The following is a 24,260-nucleotide window of genomic DNA, read 5'->3' on the forward strand; positions in this document are numbered from 1 at the left end:
ATGGTTCGAAATAAGATTGTGCGATGTTTTTACATGAATCTAACAAATAGCAACAATGAAACTAAAGGTTGATTGAATTGTTTTGAAATTTGAAATTAGTCTTTAAAATAAAACATCTTAATTGCAACCAAATGTGCATTTATATAATTTTGTAAACACATGATTTGCATGTACACCATATGAAGTGGCTTATAGAATTAACAGAGTGCCATCGTTCAAGTCAATCCCACGAAAAAGCTCAGTCGTGCCCGAACATAACGTCTACTTCCCCGTCATTACCTCTTTATGTCTGAATCTAATGGTAGACAACAGTTCTCACGTTCACATCTATGAATTAGCGGGTTTTGCCCTACCTAATATGGCGGCGCCATTGACGAATTATCACCAGGGAGCGAGTGAAAACAGACACTGTGCACCGTGAGCGCCATCTTCTGTCGAGATGAGGAGCTTCATTCAGAAACACTCGCGATAGATAGGTATGGTGTACGTCAGTTTTGTCAAAGAAAGAGTACACTATATGCATCGTGGAATCGAATGAGTGCACTCAAAAATGTATACTTTGAATCCGAACACCAGTAAAAATGGATGTCACTTCAAATAGTGAACTATATTAGAGGGCTATTTCGGACACAGCAACTGTTTGTTGTTCTTCTTCGTTGGTGTTTTCAGAGGCTTCAGCTAGTACGCGTCGTCAGGTTAGTTAGATGCGGAGAGCGTTATTTGCTGGAATAAAGAAGACCAGTGAAATTTGACGAAATGGAGGACCACCCGTACTGTGCACTGGAGCCGCCAAAGCGTCCGTCTCCGTCGGCAGAGCTGAAACGTGTTGCAGCCAGACAAAGACGGGAGAGGCGGCGGCAGAAATCAAGGGTTAACATCGGTGTGGCTTTTCCTAGATGGAGGGCGCTGATGCAGGACAAATGTTTTCAAAGCGACGCCGAAGTTGCCTGTTATCTGCTGGACCGGTGAGTTACTCTAACTTCATGCAACAATGTAAGTGAAGACTGTTTTTAAGCTTGATAGATGGGCTTAACCTCCGAGAGAAGCACTATTTACTGTAATATTCAGAACTTTAATCCTGTTTTCAAAGCAGAGTAACATCAGTCATGTAGCCTGTTATCTTTAATTGTGTCCCAAATGACATACTAAACACACTATGCGCTATGCACACAACCATGTAGTGTATGAATTTATGAGGGGTAGTATCGTCCCAAATGGAATACTTAACGGTTTTATACTAACAGGAAATATATCGGTTTTCCAGACGAGCCTAAATGACGTCAGTCGCACGGTACAATGCGTGTGAATAAAAATCAATTTGTACGTTGAATGTAGTTTTCGTGTGTTTTGTCCAGGATTACTTTAGTCATCTTCACATTGAAGCGTCATCGCGCTGCAGGAGAGTTTTGCTTGAGCAGCGTCTGATAGCCCCGCCCCCTTCCGCTACGTAAGCGAAACTGCGACCGTTGAGTGCGTGAAGCTGCGTCCCAAATCGCGCACTTTAGTACGTGTGAGTAGTGCATTGAAAATCCTCTAAAAAGAAGAGCACTGTAAGTACCCGGATGATGCACTTTTTCGACCGGAAATATGAAGTGTGGAACTGTGGACATTTAAGCTGTGTCCCAAATGACGTGCTATACACCAGGGGTTCTATACTGGGGGTAAGCGCACCTCCAGGGGTACGTGAGAGAAACTGACATTTAGGGATAAATAATGAAAATCACTAAATTATGATAATGGTATTTTTCTATGAAATATGGACTACACAAAGATGCATAAAAAATAAATGAATGCATTTAGATATAATAACGGTTTGACTCTCATTTCAATGTATTTTAAAGTAAAATGATGTTGTCTGGTCAAGGGGTACTTGGCTTGAAAAAATCATAAAAAAGGTACTTAAGCCAAAAAAGGTTGACAACCACTGCTATGCACTATGGTGATAACAACTGATAACAAATATATTTTTATAGACCTACTCTTTCAAAAGTTTGCATGTTTTTTTTAATGATGAAGATAATAAAGATAAACAATTATGAGGAATAAATAATTTATTATCACTAGCTTTTCTGTCACATAACTGCAAATACGAAGAAGACGACAATATTAACAAACATTGAAATTAAACATTTGAACAATGTCCTGTGGTGTGGTTACTGTGGTATAAGCGCCGATTATTGACGACGGGCCGATCAATTACTCTAAAGTTAACGCACACCCGAGGTGTAATATCCGCTTCGCGTCGTGACCGCATTACCATCTTGGCGTGTGCATTAACTTTCGAATGATTGATATGCCCGTCGTCTATTATTCCTTACTTACCTTAAGGATGTGTGTCATGTAATCTTTTGAATCTCTTGTTCTTCATCTAGCGTGTGTGGTGAACATCTTTATGCTGCTCAGAGATATGAAAGAAGATTGGGGAAATCAACACATGTACCTGCACCACAAACTGAGGTGTGAGAGAAAGAAACGTTAACCACAGATAAAAGAAGTGTTAACAGGCATTCAGCTGCATCTGTATCAAAATACTCATTGTTTCAGGAGCGTGAGAGCGATTCATCTCATTCCAGTGAAGAACATCAGTCCTCGGGTGAAGAAATAAAAGTCCCGGAGATCTGCCATGAAGTCCTTCTCCCGTGTGAAAGAGTAAGTCACCTACATAGTTATGTTTTGTTTGATTATCCCGTTATAACACCTCCAGATGTAAACATTAAAGGGACGGTTCATCCAAACAATGAAAAACCTGTCATCATTTACTCAAATTTCAAACCTGTATACATGTATTTGTTTCCGATGAACAGAGAAAAATATTTGGAAGAATGTCAGCAATTTTCAGTTCTGGAACATCCTCCACTACCATAGTAGGGAAAAAATGTTTTTGTTCTGTCGAACATATAATGATATATTTTGAAGAATTTAGGAAAACAAAGAGTTCTCGGGCACCTTTGCTCAATTTAATTTTCCTTACTATGGTAGTCAATCATGTCCTGGAACTGAAAATGACTAACATTCTTCCAAATATCTTTTATACAGTAATTTTTTGGATGAACTATCCCTTTAAGAAAAGACGGTCTGTTTTTTAATTTCCCATTTTAATAGTGAATTTAACATTAACAGAGTTCACACTGTTATCATGTAAAATTGTAATTCAGTCATGTAATCACGCAATCATGTAATTTAAAGCAAATCTACATCCTTGACATGAGTTTAATTTACATGTGGTAGCATTTTTCAAGAACACTTGAATGCCTGTTTGCACAGATAAGTCTTTAAGGGGTTGTTCATACAAAAAAGTCTTCTGAATTTTTTGTTTTTTCGGATGAACTATCCCTTTAAGGCTAGTCCCAGACAAAAATGAAAGTTTGAGGTGTCTTAATAGAAAATAAATTGGCCAGACATATCTTAAAATATGTCATTGCCATTGTTTTGTCTTTTTTGTTTTGTTGTTTGCATTCAGCTTTGTCATTGAAACCGGGCCGTAGTCTTTCACAGTGTCTACACCAGATAACATCATTTTTTCTAACGTGTAGGATGCAGCGGCGCAGACAAAATTGAAGTCAGAAGACCAGCTAAAGTCTGAGGATCAACTGCTTGACCTACATGATTGCCAGGATTCTCTTTTTCCAACATTACGCAATGGAAATATTGTTCCACAATGTTCAACATCACGCACCACAAAAGATATCAAAGTTAGTTAAAACTCTTGTTTTTCTGCCTTTGATCAGGTAACAAACTTTGCGTTATTAAATGACTGTTGGGACCTAAAACATCACAGGCTAGCACAACCAAATTTGATGACTGCATTTCCATTGTTTATTTATTAATTCTGTTCTGTTCATAGGAGGAACCAGTAGAGACTGGACTACAACCGGAAAGCAGACGTGAGGTCAGCACAAGTCCTGTGGCTACATCAGACAAGATCAATGACAGTTTTGTACAGACGCCAAACCCAGCGATAGTGGACAACAGGATAGGACATAAGGAAATGCCCAAGAAATCCCATTTATTGACACTGTTCCCGACCTGTCTTCAATGTGGAGGACCAGTTCTAGAGTATACAACCGTATCATTTGGGAACCATAACCGCCTACAGTGGAAATGTTCAATGGGACACCTCATGTGGCTTTTCCCCAACAGCAATCCAACATAGACATGTTTATCAAAGCCTGAATTTATGGAGTAGTGTGACCAAATAAAGATTTATTTTGAATTAAACTTATTTTCGCTTGTCAATTGTGGTCCTTAAAACATTGCGTAAGAGTTCCATCGTAATATATCTGCATGTTCACACTGTAAAAATGTCTCCAAAGTGAACAAATGGTCTTCTCAATCTTATCAGCCTATTAAGGAAAAAAAAAAGTTTTAAAAGTATTCCGTATACCCAATTTTGCAAGATAGTATAGGATTCGTCATACGAGCTTAAAAGATTTAATGCAGTTATTCACTAAAATGTCATTGAAAACTGATCGAGTTTACTTTGAACAAATTTATGGAACAGTCTTGAGCGAACTGAGCTGTTAAAACAGATCATGTTAAATGACTCAAGATTTTAGATTTAGTGCACTTAAGCCAAATTAATCGCTGCAGGCATGTGTATATCTAGACATCTGGTTATCAAATGAAGGTTTATTTTGATACAGCATTTTTGCTTGTGCGGAGGATATTGTGTGCAAGTTTTGTTACCAAATATCTGCATGTCCACATTGTAAAAAGGTGCACAGATGGATTGTTTCTAGAGTTCTATTAGATTCATGACATGGTGCTGTGCTTTTAAAATGTCCCTCCGTGTATCGATCGTTTCATAGGATGGAAAATTTGGTTCAGAACTGTGCAACAACTGTTGATAACATCAGGGTCACATTTGTAATCTACCATTATGCTAGATTAACCAATGACAACACTAGACCACCAGAAGGTGTTCTGAAAAAAGTCTGCATTAATAGATAATACATGTTCAGTAAACCCCATGTTCATTTACAAGTTTACTTATAGAGCAGATCTACAACACTAATAGTACAGCTATGGATAATGGACAAAAAAAGATTGGATTATTAAACTGAACCGTGCCTCAAAACCAAAGTAAGCCATAAAAGAGTAGAACGTGAAACAAATAGCAAGTTGATAAAATAATTTTAATAAGTCATTCAAAATAAAATTTCCTTTGGTATAAACTTCATATATACATACATACACAACAAATGACATGGCTTTCGGAACCTGAACACTATTTTGTAGTCTTAAAATTTACCCACAAGCCACGAGTGCTCACAAAAGCTCAAACAGTGAAAGAATTTAAGACAAGTGTAACAGAACCAAACCTGTGATCAAAAAACATGTGTCCTAAACCGTGTAAATCACACAACAGAACATTTCACAACAGATACTTGCATGGCTCCTAGAGTTTTGGCTATAGAGAGATTTCTATTATCCCCATTTTTTTTAAAACAAATCGGACGGCTCGCTCTCTACATCTTCAAGAATCCAGGTTCCGTGTTCTAGAAACTCACAGTGAGTTTGGCAGAACACAGCGCCTGGCCCAGGCTGTTGGATGCGCAGCATTTGTAAATCCCAGAATCCCCTGGTTGTATAGAAGTAAGGGTAAGCGTGCACATGCCGTCCTTTTCATAATTCATCTGAACTCGCTCATTTTTTCCCAGCGGCTCTTCATCAAACAGCCAGATGACCTCTGGGTCAGGATATCCTGCAAATGGACAAGAAACCGGATCAAAATTGTATGACATTTCATACAAACATTTATTTTGTCAGTTTATTAACATTACAGCATCCACAATACCGTGTATAGTACAGGCCAGGTGTACGGTGGCTCCGCATGTCTCTGTGAGATCCCGCAGGGCCTTATGAAAGCGTGGCTCACTTCTCAACTGCTTTTCCAGCGATGCAACAGCTTGTTCTGCCTCTTTCCCGAGGAGATGTCCTGAAAATAAAAAGGATTTAACACACGTATTTAAAGTGTACAGAGACACATCCCCTTTGAACGCTCGTTTAGTGTTTTACCGTCTACAGAACTGACAGGTGAATTTGGCCCATCAGTTTTGTTCGAATAGTGAGTCATTCTCTTCAGGGCAAGCAGGGCTTTACCGGTTTTCTGAAAAACAGATACCGAGTATGATTTAAATGGAACCAAAACACATAAAATGGCTCACAGATGGTAGAAGATGAATATTAACACCTTCCACTTTTGTCTGGCCAGGAACCTTCTCATCTTGTCTTTTTTCAGGGATTTGGTTGCTCTGGGGTTCCAGTCATCAAATGAGGCAATCCATGGATGAGCTAAAGCTTTCTCACAGGATAGTCTTAACCTGCGTGAAAACATACTACTGAAAATGCTGTATGGATACAATTATTTTCTAAAGTTTACTACAGTGGTGATAGTATTTATTTACTATAGTAATTACAGTGTCTGAAATTCAAGTATAAGTGAAATTAAAAACGTTTCTTCATTAGAAAATGTGTCTTCTACATGCAGCGTTAATACTAGGAAATAGTTCATAAATGTGGGTCATTTTCTTTTTAAAATGCATATACCCTCATAATCTTTAATTAAAATCTAAATGCACTTCCGCACTGATATGACGTCGTAAATTAGACGGCTTGGCCGGACCAGAGCCATTAAGAGAGAGTTCTGCCAACGGAAGTCCAAAACGCTGGAGCGTCACGTGATTCATGGAGCCTTCGGATAGTTCCAGGAAGTTTTCTCTTTAAATGCTTTATTTCTTCCGTCTTTAAATGGGTCAGTTGCTCTGTTTAGTCGCAGCTCCATGCGTTACTAATAACTTCCGAGAACTTATTGAAACTGTCAACGTAGAAGACGCGACTCTCTCTATCAATGGCTCTGACATCAGAGCTAGATCAAGGACGCGCCTATCAACGTGCTTCGTTCGGGTTACGTAACGCAGAGCTGCGCAGGACTTGCTGGAGACAGATTATCAGTTTACTAGGACCACGAAATCAATGTCACCAAAGAAGTGCGTCTTTGGTTGTGAGGGGAAACTAGCGTTGTACAGCTTTCCAAAGAACCCAGCGTTAAGAGAACAGTGGGTGCAGTTTGTGTCTCAGGGGCAGAACGGGAGGTGTGCAGGCGTGTATGTTTGTTTCCGGCATTTCGGTGACGATTGTTTTACAAACAAAGCACAGTTCGACGCTGGATATGCAGATCGTCTGAAACTGAAAGATGGATCAGTCCCATCGATAAGAGATCCTGATCATGAACCGCGGGGGGTGAGTGAAACTGGGTCATGTGTCTGTTTTGTCGGCGCGTGATGCATGTAAACAAGACGAACGTATACTGAATCTGCTATACTGCGATGACGACTCATTAGCTCCGCCCACTGCACGCCTCCTGTTAGCTCGACTGTTTTGGCCGAAGCTCCATCCGTCGGTTTTATGAAGTATACCGTAATATCTGTAGGTACGTCATAACACACAGAAAAAGACACAATCGCGCTATAAGTTCCCCATGTATGTATTAGACGCGTAAAATTCCAAAGAATGCGACACTAATCTATCTAAAAGCGAACGCTCACCCAGACCTGCCTGAAACGCCTCGTGTAACCTCATCCTGGCGAATGTACGTCACCTCGTAACATGATATGTTAAACCGCCCACATTTAAAGTAAAGTTGGCGTAACGTAACTTGTAAATCTCATTGTATCGTGAACACCGCAGCCATGTCGCGGAGACGTTGTGTGTTTCGTTGCGAAAAGAAAGATTCTTTGTTTGCTCTGCCTAAAGATGAGACGACTAAAACCGAATGGTTACAGTTCATTTACAACGCTGTTCCAGAACAGTACAATCCGAATGTTCAAGTTTGTGCTGCGCATTTCACCGACGATTGCTTCACGAACCTGGGAGAGATCAAGACCGGCTATGCACGAAAGCTTTGGTTAAAAAGTGGGGCCATTCCAGCCTTTAAAACTTCGCAAGGACAGTCTGGCGCTTCTGATTCGCAGCCCGTAAGTATATTTTCATTGTAAAAGACATTACTCGCGTTATTTCGTTTCAGAGTTTGTCGTAGAGCACGTGGTTTCTTTTTGTGATCTGCGAATGCAGACACGCGTGGAACGTGAGATAAAACATACGTCATAACGTCCCAATTAGAGGCAACAAAAGTCGTGTTTATAATGGGGTTTATTTTCTGTGTGTCGCGACGAGACGTGACACTGCTTGATCAAGGTCTGTATGATGTATATGGTTGTTTGTTTAGTCTTTTTAACGCCGTTTATAAAAGATAAAACAGTCAGCTATCGTTTTTACCTATTTAACATAATACTTTTTTAATAAACCGTACCAATCCTTTACATCCTGCTCAAGTCGCGCTGGCAAAGTTGATGAATCTGCTCGAATAAGTACCGATGACATTTTATCATGCAAGTACAATTGCTTTGGAACCTGATGTTCCGAATATTTCCGTCACGCGCTTGCAGTATTGGACCAATCACTACGCACTGGTTAACTTGCCAATCAGAACACACTTCGCTTTTCAGAGCGATGAGCTTTGTAAAAAATCAGCGCGTTTCAGAGAGGCGGAGCAAAGACGAGATACAAACATGCAATGTATGTGAGAAATACAGCGTTTTTTAACCTTAAATGGTGTACACACATTTCATTAAAAATAAAACAAACCATAATATTAGTTTTAGCTGTGTGGCTGCTGACAAACTGTCATTTTAGCACAAGTAAGATCCTGCCCTGAGTAAGAGTTTAGTACTATGGCAGTCAATGATGTCCCGGAAATGTTAGTTGCTAACATTCTTCCACATTTCTTTCTGTGGTCAACCAAAAGACATTTACACAGGTTTGGAACAAATAGAAAAGTGGTCTTATCAGTTTTAAATTTGAATGTTTATCCAATTAAAGCAGTGGGGAAGTGAATGTATGTGATGGTCAGGCCTTCCTAACATTAAAGAGGGACTTTTGAGAACATTTAAAGTCGAACACTTCATGACCTTTTACTTTGAAACAGATCACGGATCGTTCATTTTTGGGGACATTAGGAATATCACCTGGCGCCAAGAAAAGGACTCGGACCCCTGAAGGGACGAGAGAGGAAAGGGAAAGAGACACATGCCATGCTAAAACGAGAATCGACATCGGCAGAGCTTTTCCACTGTGGAGAAGAGTTGGAGAGCAAATGGGATTTAAAAGTGACCCGGAGATGGCTTTCTTCTTGCTACAGAGGTCAGACATTTCACGGGGCTGAGCGCTCGCTAAAGATTCATATCGGGGGGATTCTGTGTAAATGAGAATGTCCTCAGAATGGATTCTCCATCATGAGTCTCTTAATGTTTCCAACAGTCAAATGTCTAGAAGTAAATGCCATGTGTGTCGTGTTGAATTGCTGCGGTCACCTCACGTCTTTCGTCAGGAGGCTGCTGATAAAATCTTTAGCCTCATCCGTGATGTCTATAAAACTCTCGGGGTCAAATTCCCATTTAGCTGCAGTTACCAGAGCAAGAGTTTCTGCATCAGTGCTTCCTTGAAACGGCGACTCACCGCTTAACCTGTTGAGTAGATCAAGATCATGCGATAAAGAAAGCAGAACTCTGTTGAGAGGAATAAAAATGACCAAGAGTGGACCAGGAGGCAGCCACAAATCTGCTAGAGCCCTTACAAGATATAGCAGATGACACCAATGCTCCACATGTCGGTGACCAGATCCAGAGGCTCGTAGTTGATGACCTCCGGAGCCACAAATTCTGGAGTCCCATGTAACACCATCAGAGGTTTCCCAGGCTCTGTAATATACAGAAATAACTATAAACAGCCGAAGAATGTTTTCAGAACTCTTATTTTAGGTTTGGCGAAGGAAAGTTGGTGAAAGAGGGAACCAAAAATGTAGTATGTAATATCGCATTGAGAGTTCTTCATTCGTTTTTCATGTGAAAGGTAGTTCTTCAGACTAGGGTGCTATTTTTCTAGGTTTTTACTAAGGAAATATTCCTTGTGGGTATATTGTACTTGTGTAAAGTAGCAGTGGAGGTGAAGACTACAACTCCCATCAACACTCATCAACCAATGCCTTTCTTATATCTTCATTCAGGGTTTGCGGGGAAAACATTTCCGTTCAGCGAAAGAGAGAAAGACCACAGAAATCAACACCTGGACCTGCTCTACAGACAGAGGTATGAGAGAATTGTCATTACTATAGATAAAGAACTGTCAGACTGTTCTGCTGCATCAGATTAAACTCAACGTAGCCTCGTTTCTAAAATATGGATCGTTTCAGGAGTCTGAGGGGGATTCGGCTCATCCCAGTGATGAAGACATGGAGGCCTCAGAGATCTGCTATGAAGTCTCTCCCTCACATCCAACAGTAAGTCTTCATATGCATAGTCACGCGTTTGGTTATCCATTCTTTAAACCTCCAGCTTCTTGATGTAGAAACCAAAAATATACTTAAACTAAACATTTCCCATTGATTCACTCCTATGGATTGTTTGCAAAGATTTGCATGGGTCAGACTACACGTCTAAAAATGAGATCAAATCTATGAGATCAAATTTAGGTAAATAGCAACTGTCAGGTAAACCTAAGGGTACCGTTTAGCGTGTTGACATTGTTTGCTCTCTTACTTTTAAGTCGCTTTGGATATAAGGGTCTGCCAAATGAATTATGTGATTCAAATCGCCCTGTCCCTCATTCAAATTATCAACATTTTCTGCCATGTAGGACGAGTCATCACAGAACGGACTAAAGTTTGAAGACCAGATAAAGTCTGAATGTCAAGTGATGTCAGAAGACCAGCTCAAGACTAAAGACCAGATCAAGTCTGAAGACCACATTGACGAAGATACCTGCAAGGTTTCTGTTGCTCCAACACAGAATGCAGATATTGTTCAACAGAGTTCTACTTTAAGCACGACTGCAAACGAAATCAAAGTGAGTTAATTCTGTTTTTCTTTCATTGGGTGTCAAACCTGGTCACCAAACAACCATTGGGTCCAGCCTACTAGTTACTGATAGAAATGATCTTGAATCTCACACACACTTCACATCTTTTTCTCAAGAACTGCAGCTTCTCATTACATTAAAAGATCAGAAACATCACTGCTTCTCAGCTGTGGCTTCAATAATACATTTCATTGGCAAAGTTACTCATTCTGTTCTGTGTTACAGGAAGAACCGGTAGAGACTGAACTGGACAACAGACTTGAGGTCAGCAATGGTCCTGATGCTGCATTAGAGAAGCTCGATCACAGTTTTGTACAGACGCCAAATCCAGTGACAGTGGAAGCAGCGGGACAGGGGAATAGACCACTGGCACCCCAAAAAAAACATTTGACGGGACTGTTCCCGACCTGCCTTCAATGTGGAGGACCAGTTCTGGAGTATAAAACAGTATCATCGGGGAGCCAAAACCACCTTCAGTGGAAATGTTCAAAGGGACACCTCATGTGGCTTTTCCCCAACAGCAACCCATAGATGCGTATATATCTAGATTGTGTGAAGTGGACTATATATATATATATATATATATATATATATATATATATATATAAAACAGTTTTTGTTGACAGTTTCTACTTGTTATTGTTATTGTTGTACTGGGGATACAGTGCACGAGTTCTTGCTTTTTTAGATTGTGAAATGTCACAAGTGCGCAGATGGACTTCTGTTTCTAGAAAAGTTATATGATACATGACTTTAATGTTCAATGAGCATCCAAGGAACCAAAAACAAATTTGCTTTTGGAAATAAAAATGTTGACAAGTAGGCCTAATGTTCTCATGCTACGGTATAATTTTAACTAAGCATAATGACAGTGAATTGTGGTTTAATTTATTTGATTACACAAAGCCAAACTCACCCAGTTTACAGGCCAGTCCAAAGTCAATGATTTTAATGAGCGTCCCAGTGCTGTTGACACAGATGATGTTTTCTGGCTTCAGATCGAGGTGTAAGATGCGCTTACGGTGAAGATACTGAACTCCCTCCAGGATCTGTCTCATGTAGTTTATGCTGGTGGGTTCGGTGTACTCGAAATTCTCATCTATGATCCGTTCAAACAGCTCACCACCAGCAACACTTGAATGAAGAAGCACAACATGTCAAGATTTTACAGGCATAATTTATTCAGTAATAAAAAGGGCCATTTTTCATCATGTTTGTAATGCTTCTGTGGAACAACAAAAATATATTTTGAGAAATTTCTCTGTGCTTGTGTTCATACATTCTTCAAAATATCTTATTTGTTCTGCAGAATAAACAAAGCCATAGAGGTTTTGGGTGAATGAATAATAAAAAAAAACGTTTTCGGGTGAACTGTCCGAACAAAGAATCTAGTATGATTTTAACTCACTACTGGAGAATCATGACAAGTTCAGAGGGCGTATCGAAGGCTGCGAGACACTGAACCAGCTTGGGATGGTGCAATTCATTCATCAGCTTGATTTCTTTACGGGCCACTGCTTTCTCTCTGTAGCTGCGGGCGCGGTAGAATTTACCGGCACACACTTGACCCGTCTGCTTGTGGGTCATCTTGTACACCTCCCCAAACTTCCCGCTGCAGACATGTCAAAAACATTGTCATGTTTAAACAGACCAACATTCATTTTCAGTGAAGACAAATGAAGATACTCACACTCCTAGTTTCTCGTGTACATGATAGTAATCCCTGGCTTTGTGTGTGGTGTCAATCACGACATCAACGTATGAGGTCACTTCCTGTTGCGGTTCACCTGTAACAATTGGTCTCATGTGACAAACGTAGTCCATGTTCACAATAATATATTTCTGCAAGAGGTAGTAAACAATTCTCCATTGCATTGTGGGATAGTGTCGTACCTGCTGTGTCCATCTTAATGCGGTCAGACTCCTCGCTGGGCTCGCTGACCCCGGCGGCGTTGCAGGCACGTACTCTAAAGCGATATTCCCCCTGCGGATGGAGACCAGAGCAGACCCTGTAAGAGGTATTCGGACACTGGTTAACTAGTTCAGTCCAGTCCCCCGGGTCACATCCGTCCAGTCGCTGAAGCTCTACCACGTAGCCTGTGATGGCTGAACCTCCGTCGTAACACGGACCAGACCACGACAGAACCAGAGAGGTGTGGGTCAGCTGGGACACAAACGGAACTGATCCTGGAGGGTCTGAACGGTCTGGAGAGAGATTAGTCATAAAATTAGGAATAAGACCTGGGTCTGAATTCACAAAACACAAATGATTCAATTCAAACATTTTTCCAAGAAAAAGTAATGTTTTGGATTACAGTTTGAATTAAATTCATAAATTCTCAAAGAAATCAAGTAAGGATAACTTCACAATTGAATCTCAAAAGGTAGGATCTAAGAGGACAGAAAATCAATTTAGGCTTCAGAAGGAAATACGATTGGAAGCGTTTTCATTTATTTTCGTTTTCTGTACATTAATGATTTGCCTGTAAATAACTTGTACCTCATTAGGAGGTTATTATGATCACAAGTCAAAATCTGCGTTTTATTTTGAAGAAAACACCACATGTATTGCCAACATCAACATATAATTGATCTAAAAGTTCTCTTTTTGTCCTGGAACAAGTTTGTGAATATGGTATCAGGAATAAGCCTCAGTAAAGTGGGTTCATTTTGATTTTAATCCAGAATCACAGGTTCCTACCAATGACACGGAGGTTTGCCGTCCAGTGAGCAGTGCCTACTCTGTTATGAACCAAAAGAGAATAACTTCCAGCGTCTCCAGGAAGAACTTTAGAGATGATCAGATCACTACTGTTGTTTGTGCTCTTAACACATGTTTGAGGACCATTTAACACAACCTAAAGAGAGAAAAACACACACCAACAGGGAGAGAGAGAGAAAGGAGTTTCATTCAACATGAAGCAGTATTCCCAAGTCATTTCAATTCGGTCATGTAAACAGTGTCACCGAGTGACATCAGCAGAAGTATGAAAGATAAACATGTGTTTTTAAAAGCACAAGTTGATATTTAAGGTAAGTAAGGACGGTTTGGTTTCATGTCGACATTCATGAGAGACTAGATGTGCTGTTCTTGCGTGTTTTACTGAGGTCTCAAATCAGAAAAAAAAAAAAAATCACATTCCAAACACCGAGCAGTGGTCGGGTACAGAAGAGGTCAAACCTGTTGTCTGTTATGAATCCAGCAGGAGGCCACAGGCTCGGAGCTCCTGAAACGGCACTGAAGCTCAACTCTTTCACCAATACACAAAACCACCTGCTTCTGCGGATCCAAAAACTGCAACCTGGTCTCATGGGTAAGACGTACCTCTGCACACTTTTTGCAGCGCCACTAAATACGTTCTAGCAGGTACATATTTCTACAGTTTTACGACACGAAAGTCCACTGGGGGCGCTAAAGAGAAGACCTCTGTGTGACACATCGATGACGGTCGACTCCACATACAACACGATTGAGCGTCAGAGGTATGTACAGTATATCACATTATCCTAATGCTGTCTGCGTTATTTTAGTGAAATTGTAAAGTGTCACGTTGTTTTACTGAAACATGTTTGCTCTAATGGTAACTAAACTGTAACGTTAGAATCATGCGACTGCCCGTGACGCCAGTAGGACAGTTAAGTGAAGCTAACGCATGAGTAATTTAGCTAGCGTTAGCCACCGCCGACAATTAAAGTTTTTTTTTTACAATTACCGTTACGAATTCTGCGGTAGATTTAGTAGCTATGTGGCTTGTTATCCGGTAAGCTTAATAAAGCTTTTGGCGACCTTTGAAAATATAAATAGATCGCTTTATAATTCGGTTTATTGTTCGCAGTGGTGGACAGTAATGACGTTTTTATCTTTTTACTCCGCTATATTACATAAAGCATATCGTTACTCCTTATTTGGAAATAAAGAAATTACGATGTGCCCCTCATGAAAGAAATGATTATTTTTAACGAACCGGGTAAATCGGTTCGCAAATCACGCCAAATGATTCATCTACGATTGTATGAACTACTCAATGATTCAAATGAGCCGTTCATAGCGAGTCTTCAGTGAACTGAATTCACGCGCGCGCGCGTGCGCGCTATAAGTAAGTTACTCATGTCCAGTTTAAGGATAATCTTTGTAACTGAAAATCACACTTAGGTCAAAACCTACAGTTGTTGGTGTAGTCTTAATCTGCAGACATCGTTGAATGTGGACACATCGAAGTCAATTTGAAATGTTTACGTGAAAAGACGAAATATTATAGTAACAGAAGTTAAAAAGTAATTTAAAACGCATGCATCATTCATCGTCCCAGTTGATGTGGTATTATAATGTTATGCATTTATCCATGCGTGACCCCTGTTTTTAACTTGTTTTTCAACACATTACATACGTGACAAGCACTAAGCCGAAATAACTTATTTATTTATTTATATGAAAATGTTTCTAACCTGAGAAACTACATGATGGAATAAGAAAGGATGTGATGTACATACTTACTATCAGTGATACCTGCTGGGGTCGTTTTACCCCACAGACTAGGTTTAATAAATAATTATGGAAAAATATGTTCCATAAAATGTAATCCCTTAATACAGTTTGTATTCTTATGTCATATATAACTCAGATTTTCTGCAAAACGTCAAGCTTTAAAACACTTTTCCATTAACCAATGAAAATTGGTTGTATTTGTCTATTGGCATAGTTGTAATTAGGCTAAATTACATTTTAAAATACTTTTAATCAGACTACAGGTAATTCAAAAACGTACAGTGAAACGTTGACATATCAGGTTAGTCTTTCCATGTAGCACCAACTTGTGCCAATGCCATGCTTGCATATGAGTACATATTACTACATTTATTTATGTATTGAACATGCATTTTATGTAGCAGCCGTACCTGCCACAGAATGAGTGGTGCTCGAGCTTAAGATAACTGCCCATGTGGCTGGACTTTAAAGTAACAACCTCATTTTAAAAAGTTAATTTATGTTATAATGATATGTAACGTAACAATTTGACCCCTTTTTACTGGATCATATGGTACAAAAATATGTTGTATTACTTTTTTCTTCTATTTAGAGATGCCGGGAAACACACAGAAATTGTGCCCCGGGTGCAACACCCTGATAAGTGTTGCATTCAAGACATGCCCACTTTGCAAACAACTCCAGCCGTACAAAACAAAAGTTGCAAAAAAGAGATGCAACTTTCAAAATAAGAAGGCTGAATGGAAGAAGTCAATCGAGAAAAACAACAACAGGACAGTTGTACTTAATAGCTGCCATGTAATGGTAAGTTTAGGTCAGGGATAAGCATACAAATAGGGTGATTCATGGGGTCAACTCAAACGTAGTAAAGTTAAACGGTCAATTGTCATGTTTCCATGCAGCTGTCAAGTAAACTTTTATGAAATGTGAAAAAAAAAAGAAAATATGAATCACATGTGTTTCCATCAACTGGTTTTGAGTGAATAAATTCCTGCAACGGGATCCTCCCGCCATGAGGCCGTCCCGTTCCCCCCCTGGGAAAAATACATTGATGAAAACATGGCTGATGAAGCAGAAATAAATATGGTAGTGATAGCATTTTGGTGAATATTTAGTTACAAACCAGTAGTAATTAATTTCTTGATATAAGTAGACATGGGCTGGTATGAGATTTTGGTGCTATAATAACCTTGCTCAATGAATACCATGGTTTCACGGTATTGCTATTACAACACTAAAATGTGTTACCTTCAAATGTATGCATATACATAGAGACTGGACACAATTTATTTCAGTTTGAACCATAACTTGTGTGTGGGGTAAAAATAAAGCCTTAAAATTAAAATATTCTTAAAAAATATATATATATTAGACATAAACATCAAACATTGAATTACATGATTAAACAATCTATTCTTATGCAAACACAGCTCTTACCTTAGAAACTGTATCACATAATTTTTTTGTGGTTTTGAAACCCTAACTCTTTTAAACCTTGGTATACCTTGAAACCGGTATGCGGCCCATGTCTATGTATAAGTGGCACATTTTAAGAGGTTTTTTCAAATGACCATAAAAATGAAATGAAATTAATATTTTAGTCAAATTGATTCATTCTATGCATGTTTTTTTAATTTAAAGTTTTTATTTCAGCTTGACAAACTTGCTGCCCTTGATTTCTTCCCCATACTACTTTTGGGAAAGAAATTAAAGGGAAAGTTGGTGGCCGATGCCATCCTTGGAGGGGATTACGTTTTGGATCCCGATTTGTTTCAGAGGGTTAAATTGATGTATGAAGCAGTGCTAAAGAGTAAGTTTTTTTTACTAATATTAAGGTCTGTAATCTGGAAACACTGATAATCCACATGTTTCATTCTCTTTATTTTTCATATGGATGCAAAGGGTGAACCATTACATTTAGCCATAATAGGATAAAGCAGCATGTGGTGGCTCTATTGCAAAACAATACTATTGCCTGAAGTCAACAAAATAGATAAACAGTATTAGGCAGACTGTTTTGTGACAATAATTACAATTGATGGGAGAAGACATGTTTTAGGTCTATGAATTGCCCCTGATTTAAGTTAAGGGTAAAAAATGATCTACCTATTCCTGATAGGGGCAGTATACTGCACATGTAGTTTATGCTTTCTGGCTCATAGCCTTTGGTAAGAATTGATCTTCCTGTGGAAACAATGTTCTGAAGCTAGCGTTCTTTAAATTTTGGCCATGGGCCAGATCATTGATAGCTCAGGAGACCTGGATGTAATCTCGTTATTGTTTCATTTATGTATCCATTTAATCACAGATTTTGCTCCATTTCCTTAAAACAATCAGTTTGAGACAGAGAAGATATGAGGAACTCTATTGTAAACTTTTACCGTAGATAAAAAGAAAGATCTACTACATTTCCCTCTCCACAACAGCTTTGAACAGTCTTCTTCTCATAAATTAGTTAGGAAAATTTCAGCCTCCTCCACAAACACCAATGTTGTCTTGTGGGAGAAACAGAAAATGTAATATTAATTTAAGTATAAACTCTGCTTGACTATTTATCCTGTTGAGACTTCACCTTAAACACCTTTGGAGAAATTTGGTTCTAAAAAGTGATAGAAGCATGAGAATACATTTAATATTTTGGGGTTGGATACCTCCTCTTTATATACAACTAGTTGCAGCTTCTTTAGCATTATCCCCCTGTCATAATCATGAAAATTTAGAATGCTCTGATCAAAAGCTAAGTACAGTATTGCCTTGATGACTAGATCTCTTGACATATACTGTAGATCCTTAATGGCTCTTTTCAATCATAACATAACACAACACACATGTAATGTAGAAACCAATTCTATTATAAAAACTAGCCTCTTACACTTGCATTCAGATCATCTTTGTGTTTTTAATAATTAGTCATATGCAAAGTTCTTAATTTTGATCTTTGTCTTGTCTGCAAGTTCATTGTCAAAGACAGAAGAAGGCCACAAGTAGCACAGAAACTACTGACCCTCCAGAAGCTACTTCCACCAGCCCTCCAGAAGCTACTGCCACCAGCCCTCCAGAAGCTACTGCCATCAGCCCTCCAGAAGCTACTGCCATCAGCCCTCCAGAAGCTACTGCCACCAGCCCTCCAGAAGCTACTGCCACCAGCCCTCCAGAAGCTGCTGCCACCTACCCCCCAGAAGCTGCTGCCACCAGCCCCCCAGAAGCTGCTGCCACCAGCCCCCCAGAAGCCGCTGCCACCAACCCCCCAGAAGCCGCTCCCACCAGCCCCCCAGAAGCTGCTGCCCCCATTCCCCCAGAAGCTGCTGCCACCAGCCCCCCAGAAGCCGCTCCCACCTGCCCCCCAGAAGCTGCTGCCACCAACCCCCCAGAAGCCGCTACCACCAGCCCCCCAGAAGCTGCTGCCCCCATTCCCCCAGAAGCTGCTGCCACCAGCCCCCCAGAAGCCGCTCCCACCAGCCCCCAAGAAGCTACTGCCACCAGCCCTCCAGAAACCACTGCCACCAGCCCCCCAGAAGCCACCAGCCCTCCAGAAGCCACTGCCACCAGCCCCCAAGAAGCCACCAGCCCTCCAGAAGCCACTGCCACCAGCCCCCAAGAAGCCACCAGCCCTCCAGAAGCCACTGCCACGAGCCCCCCAGAAGCTACCGGTATTGATATCACAGGCTCATCAGAAGCCACAAGACCCCAGGCCCAGAAGGCCAAAAATAGACCAAGAAATGAAGTACACTGTATGTCCTTAATACTCAGTAAAGTGTGTCTGAACTCTTGACATTCTTAAGAAGTAATAACTTACTGTATAATAAAGTCTGATGTCTTGATACAGATCCAGTCCAACAGATGGAAGCCAGCAAGAAAAAGAAAAAGTGTTAAGTACATTTTCTGTATATACATTTGCATCAGTAGCTTTCCTGTAGCCCATTGGTAAGAGCTTTGCATTAACAGCTTTGGATAAAAGCGTCTTCCAAATGAATAAATGTAAATGTACATTAATATGATTTATTAACTACTCTTTGATTCTGCAGTCGCTGTTTGGTTTTATTTGTAGCAATATACTTATTTCAAAATAATATTGCCTATCTTTCAGATGAGTGTCCAGAATGCTGTAGGAGAGTGAGCCAAAACAACTTTGATTACTCCAAGGTTTTGAAAAAAAGAGTGAGAGAGGTTTGTCTTTCCAAAGCATTTTCACACAGTCTTGCATTATATCGATGTACTTGCAGTCATAGACTACTTAAAAAATCTGCTTAAAATCCTTCAAACCATCTCATCTGCCCCAACACTGCTTAGCGTCAAATTGTAAAATTGATAACCAGACTAAAAATACAACATGAGATGAACCACTCTACCCAGTATTTTCAGATTGGATTAACTTCAGGTTTTTTCTTTGGTATAACAATTGTGATTCATAAACCAACAATGACAACAGGCAAAGAAAAACTATTATGTAAAAGATAAGGGTGAATAGTCCAGCTAAAGCATACACTGATCACCATAATGGTGACTCAATAAAATAAATTCACATTGAGCTAACATATTACTGACATAATAACATAGTGACATCACTATGATCATCCCATGACCTCATGTGTTGACTGTGTAGTTATGTTGCCGTTTATTTAATGCTAGTTGTTCTAGGCCTTTGTTGTTGTCTGACCAGTTGAAACCTACGATTACACACTGTTCTGTAAATTAACATACTTTGATTTTCCTTCATACCTTTTGCAAGTATTGACATGAACCTTTAAAACATTTTTACATTTAATTAATAATGGTCTTAAAATTGTCTTAAATATCTTTAATTTTACTTGTTGAAACTTGCAGAAGCCCTGAAAATGTTAGAGCATAGATAAAAAAGGATAACACTCTGGACATGCTGAATGTGAAGTTAACATGAATTGAAACTGAATCACTTTGAATTCTTTGTATTTAATAAAAACGCATTTGGCCCCAACAATGTATTCATGTAATTGTTACTGAGCTGGATCATGACATCATTGTTTTCTTCAAAGCTGCTGTTTTGACAGATGAACTAAGTAAAAACTAATCAATAAAGACTGAACTTAATAATGCTGGACATTGCCACCCGTTTTTCTAGAGCTGCTACACAATTTATATTGTAAATAAGCAGTATTTAAATAAAGGTTACTTGATGACATAACATGATATGTTAGGACTTTACCACTGTACATTTTACCATCACAATTGCAAGATTTGTGCCATGCACACATGGCTGGATTTTGTGTTGTGGAAAGTTGTGTTGTGATCATGCTTGTTTTTTGTTTGTTCTATAGGGAACAGAGGAGGTCCTCATTCGTTGGGTTCCATGCAAGACCAGGTATAGTACTAATCGACGGTTTATTACATACAGACCATATACAACAGTTTTAATATTTGGGTAACAGTAACAATGTCAATAGTTCACTGAAATGTTAAAATATTTTCAATTCTTATATTTCATAAAGTGATATAACAGTTTGCTTGCCCGACAGAGTCACTCAGCAAATGTAAATTTTTACTCAAAACGTTGTCTCTTACAGTGGGACCAAATGGAAGGACTCATGGGAGCCTTCTTCTTTTCTTGAAGAATGAATTAGAAATATGTAAATTAATTAAAAAATGGGGCTTGTTGTTCATTGCCTAAAATGTATATTCCTTCAGGAATAACCTAATAAAAATCAGTTTTGTATGCATCATTATTGGACATGGTATGTCACTTACAGTATGTCTTGAAAATTTAATGGTGCATGTGTTGCCTTTTAAACTTCCAAAATGTTGCTGTTCAATATGAAATTGAGTCCATGTGCAAGAGCAATTTAGCTGTCCTGCCTGCACCCCAGCAATGCTTACATATTGGTTGAAGGAAACATTACTGTTTAAAGTGTATTGCAAGGTATTCTAGAATCTACACATTCACACATGAATGGCAAAATACACAACTATGTATTGTACACCAAGTTACCTTTATCCGTGTCAAATCTTAAATGTTAGTTCCATTTGTTCTTGTTTTTTTTAGATCTGAAAGTGGTCGGGATGTGAATACATTTCAGAATGTATAGTTATTTGAACACAAATTATTCTTTCCTTTTTCATATACCTATTTGATACAATTCTTACATCATGACATAATGATCATTTGTCAGTTACGATTTTTCGACAATGTAGGTTATTGGAATATGCATTTGTGTTGGGGCTTGGTTGGCAGCCAGAGAGAATTCCCACAAATCCTGCAAGAAGGTTTATGAGGAGCAACTGGAGTTGGCTGTCTGCAGGCACGTTGAGCAGAGAACATCACAATGCTGCTGGTTCCATCTTAGGGCAGGAAGTGGAGAAGTAGTTGGTATGCTATGTAGATGTGCAATCATACAGTATATAGTATTTGGATAAAAGACCAGACGAAGCCATGGCAGTTGTAGTTCTATCTTTTGATCTATTATTCATTGGCGGTGCAATAATTATGCATTCAAAGCATCAAAAAGATTTAATATTGGCAAATAATTACATTAAATAGAAATACCTAAGAAAGACAAATGTTTCTATTTACAAGAAACATGTTAATGGCTTCACATAAAATGGACAGGACTGAACAGTATAAACTTTATTATGGTGATAAAAATATCAGATAACAAATAATGATTCATACTAATAATAATAATTCTTCTCATCATTTTAGACTTCTAAAGCTATATAGATCCCCCTTGGGACCTGGAAACCCTGAATGCTCACCTTCACCTGGAAATGAGAGCATGGGCAGATGGTAAGAAAAGGATGAACATCATCTGACATTTGTGTCAATCCCTTTTTTTCAGGAGAAACTGACTATCCAATATTATTGTAAAAAGGAATCATGATATGATCACCATGTTATTCTGCAGAAGTAATCACAAATGAAATGCTTAACTATCACAATTTCACAAGCTCTCCATCCACATTTTAGTTCCTTTGTATGATATCGTGGAATTGGTTACATTGTAAAGAAACAATGCTATCACTAAAAAGATGTGAAAAAATACAAACAATTGTCCATGTGCCTATTTTTGACACAGAAGCAGGATAGTTTCTGATTGAAGGTCACACACATTCAGCAGTTGTTTGCTCGAACTTTCCATAAACATTTCAAAATATTTGAAATTTGCTTGTTTGTTGGACATTGTCTGCTGTATGGTGATTTTTCTTTCTGTTTTTCTATACAATTCCTCTACAGGTTTGGGTGACTTGACAAAGGATATGCAGTCAACTGTCTTCTCAATCGGTGGTACCACTCACTCAGTAGTCAACACAAACAGGCTGTAAATGCATACAGCAGTATAGCCGTTATGGAGGACATTCAGGACAACTCTCCGGTGCTGAAGATGTGCACAAAAAAGACTTTCCTTTCTATTAAACAGCCCTTTTTTTGAGGTGATTTACTCTAGATAGGGCTCATTACAAACCCAACTGTTTGAAAATAGTGCACTTAGATTTTTTATTTTTGAACTAAATCTACTAAGTGTTGTCACACATAGCTTACAGATAATCAAGGCCAAAGGTCCAGCACATATAGAATGGCAATTCTAAGCTATTATTAAGATAAACTCAAAAATTGAAGAAGGAATTTGCAAATACTAATATTGGACTATTATTATTAATTTGGTTCAGCTTTTTTGTGACAACAAAGCTGTAGTTTCTCCAGACTGGCGTCACTACATAGCAAGTTAATCATGCTAATTTCTTAAATAATCCTATTACAAAGCATAATTTGTTTTTCACACGCTTAAATTGTACAGATTTTAAGGGAAAATATTTTGTGTATTATTGTGTGTGTGTATGTATCTAAGCTATGATTGCAATAGAATGTGGAAATGTCTTCATTTGTCTTGATGCATACATGCTGTTTGTCGTTTAAGCATACTTGTTGATGAACCCCATCAAATGGAATTTAAATCATAGATGTATTTCTATAATGATTTCCATATCGCATCATCCAAGTGTACATCAATATAGACATAAATCAAATCCACTTTCACTGACATTCTGTAAAACTGTACAGAGAAATGTATTAATTTGTCTTTATGCATATGTTCACTGCTGTAATAAACACAATAATAATGCCATAAATGTCTGCTGTGTGAACTTCCTATGAAAATAATATAACATTTGTCTGACTTTAGACTACTGCAGATGCTTACAAGTTCATGACTCATGCATACACACTGAGTCTTGGGTGTGGTACATACATATGTTCACTACTTTAATAAACACATTGTTGATGAAGGTTGCTCAAGTTTAGGAATAGGAATGTTGTACCATTCTTGTCTAATACAAGCTTCTAGTTGCTCTACTGTCTAAGGTCTTCTTTGTCGCATCTTCCTCTTTATGATGCACCAAATTTTTCTATGGGTGAAGATCTGGACTTCAGGCAGGCCATTTCAGTAACTGGATTCTTCTACGCAGCCATGATGTTGTAATTGATGCATTATGTGGTCTGGCATTGTCATGTTGGAAAATGCAAGGTCTTCCCTGAAAGAGATGACATCTGGATGGGAGCATATGTTGTTCTAGAACTTGGATATACCTTTCAGCATTGATGGTGCCTTTCCGGATGTGTAAGCTGCCCATGCCACACTCATGCAACCCCATACCATCAGAAATGCAGGTTTCTGAACTGAGTGCTGATAACAACTTGGGTTATCTTTAGTCCGGATGACATAGCGTCCCAGTTTTCCAAAAAGAAACTCAAGTTTTGATTCGTCTGACCACAGAACAGTTTTCCACTTTGCCACAGTCCATTTTTAATGAGCCTTGGCCCAGAGAAAACGCCTACGCTTCACAATCGTGTTTAGATATAACTTTTTTTTGACCTATAGAGTCTTAGCCGGCA

The 24,260-nt window shown here is 39.0% G+C and overlaps 3 protein-coding genes across 3 annotated transcripts; 2 read left to right on the forward strand and 1 right to left on the reverse strand.

Annotated features, from left to right (window-relative positions):
• The first annotated feature begins 463 nt into the window (after positions 1–463).
• Positions 464–4,222, forward strand: si:ch211-40k21.5 (uncharacterized protein LOC100332117 homolog). Its single transcript, XM_056738494.1, has 5 exons — positions 464–965; positions 2,373–2,457; positions 2,545–2,649; positions 3,534–3,692; positions 3,845–4,222. The coding sequence occupies exons 1-5, from the start codon at positions 757–759 to the stop codon at positions 4,151–4,153; spliced, it is 867 nt and encodes a 288-aa protein (XP_056594472.1). The 5' UTR covers positions 464–756; the 3' UTR covers positions 4,154–4,222.
• Positions 4,223–5,116: 894 nt separating this feature from the next.
• LOC130412834 (myosin light chain kinase, smooth muscle-like) lies at positions 5,117–15,741 on the reverse strand. Its single transcript, XM_056737613.1, has 13 exons — positions 15,727–15,741; positions 14,096–14,263; positions 13,616–13,772; positions 12,808–13,119; positions 12,605–12,701; positions 12,323–12,526; positions 11,831–12,048; positions 9,635–9,758; positions 9,372–9,524; positions 6,194–6,323; positions 6,019–6,109; positions 5,798–5,938; positions 5,117–5,704 (listed from the first exon to the last, which is right to left on the reverse strand). The coding sequence occupies exons 1-13, from the start codon at positions 15,739–15,741 to the stop codon at positions 5,499–5,501; spliced, it is 2,016 nt and encodes a 671-aa protein (XP_056593591.1). The 3' UTR covers positions 5,117–5,498.
• On the forward strand, positions 14,131–23,246 carry LOC130412835 (proteoglycan 4-like). The gene is made up of 11 exons (XM_056737614.1): positions 14,131–14,397; positions 15,993–16,204; positions 17,054–17,210; positions 18,355–19,131; positions 19,227–19,268; positions 19,488–19,567; positions 20,695–20,738; positions 21,417–21,453; positions 21,566–21,740; positions 22,074–22,157; positions 22,605–23,246. The coding sequence occupies exons 2-10, from the start codon at positions 15,995–15,997 to the stop codon at positions 22,079–22,081; spliced, it is 1,530 nt and encodes a 509-aa protein (XP_056593592.1). The 5' UTR covers positions 14,131–14,397; positions 15,993–15,994; the 3' UTR covers positions 22,082–22,157; positions 22,605–23,246.
• The last annotated feature ends 1,014 nt before the right edge of the window (positions 23,247–24,260 follow it).

This window comes from Triplophysa dalaica, chromosome 23, assembly GCF_015846415.1.
Source record: "Triplophysa dalaica isolate WHDGS20190420 chromosome 23, ASM1584641v1, whole genome shotgun sequence".
NCBI classification, from domain to species: Eukaryota; Metazoa; Chordata; class Actinopteri; order Cypriniformes; family Nemacheilidae; genus Triplophysa; species Triplophysa dalaica.

Excerpts from the sequence above, each read along its gene's own strand:
- LOC130412835 (XM_056737614.1), top strand. The coding sequence starts at position 15,995 with ATGCCGGGAAACACACAGAAATTGTGCCCCGGGTGCAACACCCTGATA. Across the intron at positions 19,132-19,226 it reads ACCAAGAAATGAAGTACACT|ATCCAGTCCAACAGATGGAA; the intron begins GTATGTCCTTAA and ends GTCTTGATACAG. Across the intron at positions 20,739-21,416 it reads TGGGTTCCATGCAAGACCAG|ATCTGAAAGTGGTCGGGATG; the intron begins GTATAGTACTAA and ends TGTTTTTTTTAG.
- si:ch211-40k21.5 (XM_056738494.1), top strand. The coding sequence starts at position 757 with ATGGAGGACCACCCGTACTGTGCACTGGAGCCGCCAAAGCGTCCGTCT. Across the intron at positions 2,458-2,544 it reads TACCTGCACCACAAACTGAG|GAGCGTGAGAGCGATTCATC; the intron begins GTGTGAGAGAAA and ends TCATTGTTTCAG. Across the intron at positions 3,693-3,844 it reads GCACCACAAAAGATATCAAA|GAGGAACCAGTAGAGACTGG; the intron begins GTTAGTTAAAAC and ends TTCTGTTCATAG.
- LOC130412834 (XM_056737613.1), bottom strand. Across the intron at positions 13,120-13,615 it reads GGCAAACCTCCGTGTCATTG|ACCGTTCAGACCCTCCAGGA; the intron begins GTAGGAACCTGT and ends ATCTCTCTCCAG. Across the intron at positions 6,110-6,193 it reads TGGCCAGACAAAAGTGGAAG|AAAACCGGTAAAGCCCTGCT; the intron begins GTGTTAATATTC and ends TCTGTTTTTCAG.